At 35.6% G+C, this 12992-nt stretch overlaps 1 protein-coding gene across 1 annotated transcript in view; it reads left to right on the forward strand.

The window, feature by feature from the left end:
* Positions 1-12992, forward strand: part of ZDHHC2 (zinc finger DHHC-type palmitoyltransferase 2) — a 79512-nt gene that overhangs the window by 37357 nt on the left and 29163 nt on the right. Inside the window, exons 4-6 of the mRNA XM_032413522.1 lie at positions 2740-2860; positions 8894-8963; positions 9695-9727. Of these exons, the coding sequence (XP_032269413.1) occupies positions 2740-2860; positions 8894-8963; positions 9695-9727 (224 nt within the window). The remainder of the gene's footprint in view (positions 1-2739; positions 2861-8893; positions 8964-9694; positions 9728-12992) is intronic.

Raw genomic sequence — 12992 nt, forward strand, 5'->3', positions numbered from 1 at the left:
TCTCAAATTTTCTATGAATCTAAAGTGTTTCAAAGTTGATAAAACTATTTAAACAAAACAAAAGAATATGCATTAATTGGCCAGAGGACTGCCATAACCTGTAGGTTGGTGGTAGGTCAGGGACGTTATCTTTTCCATTCTTCAGATCTTCCATTCTTTCAGATCTCTACAAATGTCGTCTTTCTTCAAATCTATGACATACCTTTGCACATCAAAGTATTCTGGGGGAAAGGACTGTATATTTGGTGCATTCCAAGGTAGAATTAGATGTTTGGACATCCATCCTATACGAGTAATAATTCTACCAACCTGTATTTGGTTTTCTGGACCTGAGGCAGTGTGTTGTTTATTTATTAATAAAAGCATTAAACATCTGAGGAGTCTTTCAGTTCTGTTACTCATTTTTTAAAAACTGAGATGTAAGGTAGCAAGCAAGTGAAGAGCAACTGACAGAAAAAATGCACTATGCCTTCATAAATGTGACCTTCATTTATTTGTTATTTGTATTCATTTGAGAGAGGACTGGTTGAAGTATAATTTTGAAACACTATGAAATTAATTGATAGGAAAGCAAATGCTGTGGATTTAAACAGAAGGAATATTTAATGTGGAGAATACTTTTTTCAGTTACCTTGGAAACTCCTCTAAAGATTTAACTATAACCTATCTACTAGTTTAATGCCAGTAAATTTGATATACTAATTTAGAATAATTTGTATTATGTAAATTTATACTTAGAGAAAACTTTTTATTTTCTTTACCTTAATGGGTCTGAAATTTTATAGTATATTTAACTAAGTGTCATGCATATGGGAATATTATGGTAACTTAGAAATTATCTACATTTGAAAACTGGAGATTTGTTTTTCTTTTTAAAATAACCTCAGTAGGGTGTCTGGGTGGCTCAGTCAGGTAAGCCTCTGCCTTTGGCTCAGGTCATGATCCTAGGGTCCTGGGATCAAGTTCTGCGTCAGGCTCCCTGCTCGGTGGGGAGCCTGCTTCTCCCTCTGCCCCTCCCCCCATTCATTCTCTCAGTCTCTCTCTCTCTCAAATAAATAAATAAAATCTTAAAAAAAATAAAATAACCTCGGTAGAATTGTCAACCTCTAAACATATATTTTTAATTTTTATTTCTGTAAAGAGAAAGATTTGGGCTCAAGTATCATGACCTCGGGCGCCTGGGTGGCTCAGATGGTTAAGCGTCTGCCTTCAGCTGAGGTCATGATCCCAGGGTCCTGGGATCGAGTCCCGCATCGGGCTCCCTGCTCCTTGGGAGCCTGCTTCTCCCTCTGCCTCTCTCTCTCTCTGTCTCTCATGAATGAATAAATAAAATCTTTAAAAAAATAAAAAAAAATTTAAAAAAAAAGTATCATGACCTCATTTTCAACAAATTGCTTTTCTTTCCTTCATTGACATAATTAGATCACTTTTTCAAAACTTAAATTGTGAAATATATCATACATACAAAAAAGAATGTATAATTCACAGTTTAAAGAATAATAAAATGAAAATACCTAAAGTCACCCAAGTATTATAGAAAACATTATTTATATTTTCGGTATTTCCTATGTACCTTCATATTGCATTTCCCTGCATTCCTCAAGAAGTAACTACTCTCCTGAAGTTTTGTGTTAATCATTCTCTTGTTTTTCCTTATAATTTTATTATATATATTTATATATAAATTTATGTAATATATACTTATATATAATTATATACTTATATTTAATAATTTTATTATATATTTATATATAAATATATTATTTATAAATATATATGTAAATTTATATAAATTATATATAATAAAATATATATAAATATGTATATATAAATATATATCCATCCCTATAGTATATAGCTTTCTGGTTTTAAAATTTTATATAAATGGAATCCTATATGTTCTGTAAAATGATCTGTTGTTCAACAGTATGGTGAGATTCTCTGTTGCGCACAGCTGTGATTCATTAATTGTTCAGTGTAATATAGGATTCAATTATGTGGATCTATCATACTCCAGTTTATTTGTTATCCTTTTGATGGACATTTGGGTTGTGTTTAATTTTTTACATTTCAAACATCGATGCTGTGAATATCCTTGTACATGTCTCCTGGAACACATTTATACTTTTTTATACAGACTTTTAAAACTGTTTTTTGTGGTGTGTGTGTGTGTGTATGTGTGTGTGTGTGTAGCCCAAACCAATTTGATTTTTCTCAAATAAGTATTTTTTAATTGGGTAGGCCAAATTGGCAGTTTACAAAGTAAAATGCATGATTAGTTCTTCCGAGTGCTAGAGAATTCAGGTAATGATTATCCCTAAGTTAAAATTCACTTAGATGAGAAAACATGTTTGATGGGTTTGTTTCTATTTTTATTCCTAGTAATATCCAGTTGAAAATTTATCCATTGAGCCAAATTTGTTTATTTTGTCATTTCATTTATTAACATAACTAATATTAGGGGAGACCTCTACAGTTTATAAAACAATTTTACATACTCTATTCCTCTTGAGTTTCACAAACATCTGAGGAAGTAGGTATTATTAATTACTCCCTTTTTCTAGATTCATCAACTAATGCTCCACCGGGTTAACAGACTTGCCCAGATTCAAACTCTGTTACCACTCTGAATCTATATGATAGATACCATTAATATCTTATATATACCTTTTTGTAGGTGTAGTAGACCACTGTGCTATTTCTTGAGAACACTGACTTAAATTTAATTTTCTTCCACAGTTCCATCTCTCTTATGCAGAGAAAGAATTGTTGGAGAGAGAGCCAAGAGGAGAAGCCCATCAGGAAGTTCTTAGGCGAGCAGCCAAAGATCTTCCCATCTATACCAGGACCATGTCTGGAGGTACACAATTATGAGTGCTTTGGCACCATTGTTATGGTGACTGTCAGCATATTTATATACTTGAAACTGTCAAACCCTTATTGAAAATCATTGTGTTCTGTCTTGGGTAGTTATTAAATCTTTCCTATACAATTCCATAAAACAGACACGTGAATAACAGCATGGCACAGAGATCTCAACCACATCCGCACTTAACGTTACTTCTGTGGCTTCTCTAGTTACTTACTTGGGACTCAGTGGAGATGTTAGAACTGCTGAAATCTTGATTTTTAGTTGTATTTGTTTTTTTAAGTTTTAAAGTTTTAATTATAGATCTTCCTATTCTTATTTAATTGAAGGGAGCAATATCTATAATGAACATAACATTGGCAATTTTATATAAATTTAAAGCAGTAATTGTATAAAGTGTGTAAAACTTAAGGTATTGATATAATTTATCTTTAAAATGTATGGGAATTTTCATTACTTTCCCTTTTTTTTTTTTTTACAAATGCAATTCAGTTAATCTCTTTTACCTGGGTCAAGATTTTTTTAGGTAGTTTAACAGCTATCTAATTAAAGAATTGTCTTAAAAATGGACATACACAGACTACTGATATTTGTCCACCAAGACTCACCGAGAAATTTTGTAACTTGAGGCCTGTGCCACCCATTTTGGTGGCCATGTGGCTGTTGAGGACTTAAAATGTGGCCACTCCAAATTGAGGTGTGCCCTAAGTGTAAAATACACAACTGGTTTCAAAAGATTTAGTGTGGAAAAAAGAATGTAAAATATCTCATTAATATTTTTATATTATTTATATTTGTTTCTAACTCCCTTGAGAATCATTATTGAATCTAAGTCAAAGTCTCGCAGTTTTTTTCCTGTTTGTTTTCCCTGTTTCTCAATGGGCAAGTGGCAGTTCCCTGATTTAATTTTAATGCCACGGGTTCTAGTCCACAAAGACAGAGCTGTGCTTATATGCGTTTATGTATATTGACCCTATATATAAGCCTAGGCAAATATCAAGGAAATTAAAACCCCCTAAAAATAAATTCCTGCACAAGTTTCCAAAACTAGTTAATGACCGTGACAGTATCGGGTATGAAAAACGAGTCTCCACATTCATTCCTAGTTCAGGGCTCTTCTACTGTATCCCTTGACACACTGGATTTGGAAAAAGGAAGCATAAGTCACACCAAAGCAAAGTATTAATTTCCATTAATAGTAACTACACTTTGGATTTATAAGTCATCTCTTCGTGTAGTTTACATAACGTTAAGACTGTCAGTCTCTTGTTCCTCTCAGGTATTGTATCCCTATCTCCTGAGATGAACTTAGGGTTCTTAAGATTTGTGACTGTGGCATACAACCTGGTCTCCTAACATACTCTTTGTTTATATTTTCAGTGCAAAAATTCCGGATGCCTGCAATATCAATGTTAACTGACTAGAGTCACTGACTAAATTAAATCACACACGAAGTGTAATAAATAGATTGTGTTGGTCTGATTGATCCCCCTGTGGACTATGTAGAATGGAAAGATAAACACGAGGCAGAATGGACGCTCAGTGCATCAGCCACAGTACTTAGCCAAGGCAGGACTGTGAGAGAGGATCTTCTTACCTCACCCCCAGCCAAGACCAATGGGTTCTTTGGAAAGCTTCCTTCTTCACCCTGAGAAATTCTGTGGACGAAAGCAGCTGAAAAGTTCAGTTGATGTGCATGCACTTTATATTTGATAGAGAGAATTGAAGAAAGTGGATCGTAATATAATTCAGGATTTTACGATCCATTCTAAATCCACAGTACTTCCTCCAAACCCCAAAGAGAAAAATGCCAGCTCCCTAGAGTAAACTGATTGCCCTACACAGAGAAAAATTCGACCACATACACACTTGCGCGTGGAGGGTAGGAAAGTAGGGTATTAACAAGACTGCTCATCTTGCCTGTTTGTCTTGTACTTTCTTCTGATCCAGCCATCTTCAGCTTTCTTACAGGGATCGCCAAACTTGATCATATTGTTTTTGATTTTTATTGTTATTAATGAGGACTCTTTGCTTTTTTTAGCTCTCTCTTGCCTTTCATCTTTTTCTACAATTTTTTTTTTTTTTTGTAGATTTTGACTAAGAAGGTAACAACTAGAGGTGATGGAGCTTATCATTTTGCACACAGAAGTTGATAACGTTTTCTTTTCAACATTACCCAAAAAGGTTTTAAATTACATAAGTAATATGTGAATAAACTCTGAAAAAATTAAAGCAAGACAGTTAAAATTCGCCTTGGCTGTTAGGAGCTCTTAAATGATAAGCAGATGGTTCATTTTAAATTACAGCGGAATAATTTTAGTTGAATATAATATGGCACATGGAATTTTTTTTTAGTTTTTATTTTAATCACGTGGTGCTCATCATGACAAATGCCCTCCTTAATCCTCATCACCTATTTACCCATCCCCCCCACCCACCTCCCCTCTGGTAACCATCAGTTTGTTTTCTATAGTTAAGAGTCTGTTTCTTGGTTTGTCTCTTTCTCTCTCTCTTTTTTTCTTTTTGCCTTTGTCCATTTGTTTTGTTTCTTAAATTCCACATATGAGTGAAATCATATGGTATTTGTCTTTCTCTGACTGGCTTATTTCACTTAGCATTATGCTCTCTAGCTCCATCCATGCCATTGCAAATGGCAAGATTTCATTCTTTTTTATGGCTGAGTAATATCCCATTGTATGTATATATATGGCATATATTCTTTATCCATTCATCAATCGATGGACACTTGGGCTGCTTCTGTATCTTGGCTATTGTAAATAATGCTGCTGTAAACATAGGGGTGCATATATCCCTTTGAATTAGTGTTTTTGTTTTCTTTGGGTATATATCCAGTAGTGCAATTGCTGGATGGTAGAGTAGTTCTGACTTTTTGAGGAACCTCCATACTGTTTTCCACAGTGGCTGCACCAGTTTGCATTCCCACCCACAGTGCACAAGGATTCCCCTTTCTCCACATCCTCACCAACACTTGCTGTTTCTTGTGTTGTTGATTTTAGCCATTCTGACAGGTGTGAGGTGATATCTTATTGTAGTTTTGATTTGCATTTCCCTAATGATAAGTGATGATGAGCGTCTTTTCATGAGTCTGTTGGCCATCTGCATGTCTTCTTTGGAAAAATGTCTGTTCACGTCTTTTGCCCATTTTTAAATTGGATTATTTGTTTTTGGGTGTTGATTTGTGTAAGTTCTTTATATATTTTGGATACTAACCCTTTATCGGATATGTCATTTGCAAATATCTTCTTCCATTCTGTAGGTTGCCCTTTAGTTTTGTTGATTGTTTCTTTCATGTGCAGAAACTTTTATTTTGATGTAGTCCCAATAGTTTATTTTTGCTTTTGTTTCCCTTGCCTCAGGGGACCGATCTAGAAAAAACTTGCTATGGCCCATGTCGTAGAAATTACTGCCTGTGATCTCTTCTAGGATTTTTATGGTTCCCTGCCTTACATTTAGGTTTTTAATCCATTTTGAGTTTATTTTTGTGTATGATGTAAGAAAGTGGTCCAGTTTCTTTCTTTTGCATGTTACTATCCAGTTTTCCCAACACCGTTTGTTGAACAGACTGTCTTTTCCCCATTGCATATTCTTGCCTCCTTTGTCATACATTAATTGTTGATATAATTGTGGGTTTATTTCTGGGTTTTCTATTCTGCTCCATTGATCTATGTGTCTATTTTTGTGCCAGTACCATACTGTTTTGATCACTACAGCTTTGTAATAGAACTAGAAGTGTGGTACTGTGATGCCTCCAGCTTTGCTTTTCTTTTTCAAGATTGGTTTGGCTATTCACATATTTTGTAGTTCCATACAAATTTTAGGATTGTTTATTCTAGTTCTGTGAAACATGCTGTTTTTATTTTGATAGGGATTGCATCAAATGTGTAGATCGCTTTCGGCAGTATAGACATTTTAACAGTGTTTATTCTTCTGATCCATGAGCATGGAATGTCTTTTCATTTCTTCATGTCATCAATTTCTTTCAGCATTGTTTTATAGTTTTCAGAATACAAGTCTTTCACTTCTTTGGTTAGGTTTATTCCTAGGTATCTTACTATTTTTGGTGCAATTGTAAATGGGATTATGGGGCATTTTTTGTTTTTCATTTTGTTTTTTTTTGCTAAGAGACTAAATTTTTGTTTATGAAAGACGATAAGCAAAAAGCTTATTTCTACATTGTTTTAATTTCTGGTGAGTTCTTACCCACTTTGATTTGAGAAGGTTTTTTGTTTTTGTTGTTGTTGTTGTTTTGTTTGATTGATTGTTTTTTCCCAGTGTGCTTTAAAGTAGAGATAATCATCTGGAGAGAATGTAGCATTGCCCACCAAACTCACCACTTAAAGTGCAACTATAAGTGTAAAAAATATATAATAGTTTTCAAAGACTTGGTATGAAAAAATGTAAAATATGTGATTAATATTTGTGTATTAATTATATGTTGAAATAATATTTTTGATGTATTAGGTCAAATATTATATTTTCTTAAAATTAATTTCCCTGTTTCCTTTTATTTCTTTTAATATAGCTCCTAGAGAATCTAAAAGTACACATGTGGCTCACATTATATTTCTTCTGGATAATATTGCCTTACACTTTAATGCTCTGAGTGAGCCAGTGGTACTGTGTAGCTTTCTCTGGAATGTAGCTGCAAGACTTCTTCCTTCAGGAGATGAGCCAGCCATGCCATTAATCTCTGTAGTTCCCAAAAAAGGAGAGTTGTAAGGGGGATGATTGAGAACTTATTTTAATATTGAAAACAATTCCATATAGGTCTTGTTGTCTGAAAAAAGCTCATCCTAATCTTAGGATAAGCAACTGTTGCTTTTTTCAGAGATCATAATATTAGTTAATATAACAGTGATAATTACTTGTTGCAAGTACTTTTTCCAAATTTTAAATTCACTGTTTGGGTTTTTACTGATCCCATGGCCCACCCAATAACTGTTCTCCTGTAATTTTGGTAGACTGCTTGTATCTTGTAAGATGTCTGTGTACTGAAATAGCATCTCCAAATCAGACATACGTAATTGTCTTTGATATATATATTAGAAAAGAAAGGATCAGGATTTCCATTACAAGAATTAAAATTCAGTATTGGAAGTACTTCTTCTAATACTCACTTCTAGTCTTGTATCTCACCCTACAGAGAACATGTGAGCTCTTTCCCAATTTAAACAACTAATAGAGTTTATTCACAAATTTCTAAAATGTGTTTCTCATAAAACTTTTATTTTTTTTATTTTTTTAAAAGATTTTATTTATTCATTTGAGACACAGAGATACAGAGAGAGAGAGAGCATGAGCAGGGGGAGAGGCAGAGGTAGAGGGAGAAGCAGGCTTCCCGCTGAGCCAGGAGCCCGACGTGGGGCTCAATCCCAGGACCCTGGGATCATGACCTGAGCCGAAGGTAGACGCTTAACCAACTGAGCCACCCAGGTGCCCCTCATAAAACTTTTAAAATATGGTTGTATATTCAGGTACTTATCCTGGTAGGGTACAGGAAAGAAATTGATTTACTTGAGGGAGACATTCTGTTTACTTTGATAGAAATGGACATATTTGTACCCTTTGTGAGCCTTACTATCATTACTGACAATTAGGAATGCCTTAGAAAAATTATCCCCAAAGATTCTCTATTCTTGAGAAAGCCTTGTTAGAAAACTGAGGCTGGGGGCGCCTGGCTGGCTCAGAGGAGTGAGCGACTCTTGATCTCGGGGTCATGAGTTCAAGCCCCATGTTGGGTGTAGAGATTACTTAAAAAAAAAAAAGAAAGAGACAGAGAGAGAGAGAGGGAAGGAAAGAAAGAAAGAAAGAAAGAAAGAGGAAAAACTGAGGCTGTAGGCAAGTCATTCTATTTTTGTATTAACAGTAGAATATCTCATTTTTACCAAATTCAAATTCACTTTGCTTTTTTAGAAGTTAATTTTGGATAGCTGATAAAAGCCATTTAATTGTATATTCAATTCAGTGTTAAGTCTAAGACTAAGTGGAGCTTTTTGTCCCTAGCAATCCGATATTGTGACAGATGCCAACTCATAAAACCAGACCGCTGCCATCACTGTTCCGTCTGTGATAAGTAAGAAAACCTTTTACTTCTAAATCTCTACATGCTGGTGGTCTTTTTAATTAATATTGTTTCTTTCCTCACTGTTTTCCAGATTATTTCCTTTTTTCCTTAGTCGTATTTCTGAGACCTTTATTTAGGACATAGAACTGGACAGTCCCTTGCATTGGTACGAGTGTGGCTTAGGGTCACAGTCACCTAATTGCCCCCTTTCCCCCCAGATTCACACTGATGTGAAGAAGTGCATGAGTTTTGGCAGCTCAGACTTGGCTAGCTCTGTTTACCAAATACTTCTCTGACTCTTTTTTCACCTTTATAAAGATGGCTCATATGACTACATGATAATCAGATATTTTAGATACTTAATATATCACAAGGACTGTGCTACTTAGCTTAAAGATTGATATTAAAGAGAAGTTTTATCCAGACTTTCTGTAAATCTGTTAACATTTTGCACTTTCTTTAGCATAAGATAATTGTATATTAACATAATGAATTGTTTTAGGAAATGAGTTTTTTGATTTCTACTTTAAAGTATGTAGATTTTGAAAATTCTGTAATTATATATCATAACTGAAATTGGCTATAGTATTTGAGATGAGGACTTTTAGTATTATTTATTTAATTTTTAGGTAAGTAATTTTGCAATATTTTACTTGGCACAACTCTAAATAACTTTTACTTAATGGGATTAAAATTTTATGAGGTGTTAAGTTTTGTGTGTGTGTTCGTTATTTTTTTAGATGTATTCTGAAGATGGATCATCATTGCCCATGGTGAGTATGGCTCTATACTTAAACATGTTTCTGTCCCTTAGAACTTAATAAATTGAATCATTTATCTGTTTAAATCTTTTTATAGATGAAATCTTGCCTTAGCTGACCCAGGAGGTACTTTCAGATTTAGTTTCTAGTATTTGTTGAATTAACACCAAAAAGGTTTTATTTGGGAGAGTTTCCATAGAATAATTTTAAAATGAAGTAGACCAACAACATAAAAGTTAATTTGTCATATTTGCTTAGAACAAATGGTTTTCTTTGTATGCACATGCATCAACACAGAGATTCTGAAACACTTCCCAGAAATTACACCAAAATGTATTCATAAATTATACACAATACCTCACTGGAAGTTTTGAATAATGAATTAATTCATCTCAAGCTTTAACAATTTGTTTTAAATAAAACTTCACATTGAGGAGTATGAATAGCAAATACACAAATACATATGTGTTTAAACAAGGGTTTTCACTTGGAACTCATTAATATTTTAAAAAATAATTTTAGATCAGGCACCTTAACAGAGAATGATTTGAAAGCTCTAATTAACTAATGAAGGTTGATTTTTCTACCTCTCCCTGTAATTTTTCTTCTCCATGTACACATAGCGGTGACAGCTACACTCAGGTTGCCAGCCAGGTTGGATTTGGACACAAGGCGTGATTATTCTACCAGCCTTGCCTTCTTTCAGAGGTGGCCCTAGAAAAAGGTAGACATGCCCACAAATGTGTGCTGGGTGTAGGTGGAAACATAGGGAATAACTATCTTAGCTGTAGGAAATAATAGGGGAATGTCGGCTTTACCGTATTTTCTCTCTCTAGACACCTCTCACTTTTCTCCAGCTAGATTTTCTTCTTTCCGATGTTAAGGCCAGTTAGCTCCTATGAGAGTAATGTTCTCCTCAAAGAAAGATCTCAATGAATAGCCTCGCTTCGTATTAATATTCATTTGTAGCCATTCTTTTGCTTTCCTCGTGCTTTCATTCATTCCGTTCTCTCTCTCAGCAAGTAGCTTCCCCCCCAGTATCTTCTATTGTAAGTTTTCTTAGTCCTCCTTACATTCCTCTGTTGATCCCTCCAGTAGCTCACATGTCAGTGCCGCACCCACATCTGCACCAGCCGCCTGTGGGTTCACTGCACCTGCCGCGGTCAGTTCCCGTGCCCCTGGCGGCTCCTCGTCTCAGGCCCCACTGTTTCTTTCTTTCTCTGCCTGCGGGCTCTCTGTTCCACCTGAGGAGGCTGGGTCCGCTGAGAAGCCGGGCAGCCCAGAGGTGCCAGGCGTGAATGCTTCCAGAGGCTACCCTCAACCAGCGAGGGCCTGGCCAACAACACGTGCTTTATGGGCTTTTCTCCCCTCCTTGTTTCAAATAAGCTGTATCCAAGTTCTTGTCTCAGGGTCTGCTCTCGGGGGAATGCATGCAAAGACACCCTTCTTTTCTAAGTAGCTGTGTATTCTCAGTATAATTTAGCAGAATGGGAAAGAAATCAAGGACGTAGAGTTGACTTCGATTTTTCTGACTTAGAGTAATAAATATGAGATGGTGATGACAAGGAATGGAGAGGTGGAAACAACCAGTATTAATTCCAAGCTTTACACACCTGTAAAGTGTGACGCACCCTTGCTATCCTCACTAAAGCACAAAAAGAGGAAATAATAATTTACTGTGATAGCAGTCTTTCTAAACCTGCCATTAATTTGCCTTTATAAGAGACTTATAGCATAATTTGACAATCTTTCAAATTTTGACAGATCTGTTGAATAAGTGAAAGGGAACGGATAGAAAGCTCTAGAGGTTTTAAAAACGGGTGCAGGTTGCATACTCATAGACTCCCTGTTATCACGCTCGCTCTCTGGCAATGTGGGAGTTGTTGAACGAACCGACTCCAGTTACCTTTCAACTTCCGTGTCATTGCTTCTTTGTACTGTGGCGTCCCCTGCTGCCCACCGTGTCAGCCACTGTCTCAGCTCTGGCCCTTGCAGAAGGCAGTAAGCCGGGTGGATTTGGGAAGGGTTTGGTGCCAAGGGCCTCGTGTTCACCTGGTGTATTTGAAATTTCAAGTTAAAATTTTAAATTAAAAAACTTATGCATAATGCATATGCATGGTTCTAAATTCAAAAATAAAAAAAGTGCCAAGTGTTCGTCCTAGGCCCCCCTCCCCCGCTTCTTCTCTTCCTCACAGGGAGCGTATCGCTAAATGTCATGAGTACCTTTCAGATATAAATGTGTATGTGTGTGTGTGTGTTACATTTTTTTACACACACACAAAAATATTTTACACATTTTTTAACAGAAGTGGTTCCACTATGGACTGAGTCTGTGCCTTTTTTTTTTTCCTCTTCACTTAATATATCCTGGAACATTTTCCATATCAAGATAGAAATAATCTCTTTTTATAGCCATTATGTCAATATAACAGTCATTGGTTAAAAGATCTTCAGGATGTTCCCAAACTGTGGGGCAACCTTATTATGCAGGTCTTGTATATAATTTTGAAGTTCAGTATCTGTCAACTTTGAGCATTGAAAAAGCAGAAAACTATGCTTCCTTGTTGTCAGGGCCTCCAGCATATCTGGTAAGGCCAGTTAAGATGACCCATCAGGGTGCAGGGGATCCACCTCACGCTCGTCTTTTAACTGAAATAGAAATCCTGGGTGCCTGGGTGGCTCAGTTGTTAAGCGGCTGCCTTCGGCTCAGGTCATGATCCCGGGGTCCTGGGATCGAGTCCCACATCGGGCTCCCTGCTCGGCGGGAAGCCTGCTTCTCCCTCTCCCACTCCCTCTGCTTGTGTTCCTGCTCTCGCTGTGTCTTTCTCTGTCAAATAAATAAATAAAATCTTAAAAAAAAAAAATAGAAATCCTGTAGTATTTGCCTTATTGGGTTTCCCATCAAAGAGTTTTTCTTTTAATATAAAATTTTCATTCATTCATTCATTCATTCATTCATTATATTAATGATATGTTTTGACATGCTCGCCAAAGATTAGGTAACACTTATTAAATTCAATAATTTTAGCTTCATATTGAGTGCCTATAATGTGCTAGAGACTATATATATATAGAAAATCTGTAATTCTTACAACAGTGACAGAAATTACAGAAATTATTTGTCCCATTTTAAAGAAAAGGGAGAGGTGGAGCTCAGAAAAGTTAAAGAGTGGGCTTAAAGTCACATGGCATGTTTTTTTGGACTCCAAAGGCCACATTCTGTCCTTTTTTTTTTTTTTTCTATATTATGTTCTTTTTCCTATTTAGAATCAGAAAG

This window comes from Phoca vitulina, unplaced genomic scaffold (genome assembly GCF_004348235.1).
Source record: "Phoca vitulina isolate PV1807 unplaced genomic scaffold, GSC_HSeal_1.0 scaffold15, whole genome shotgun sequence".
Taxonomy (NCBI): domain Eukaryota; kingdom Metazoa; phylum Chordata; class Mammalia; order Carnivora; family Phocidae; genus Phoca; species Phoca vitulina.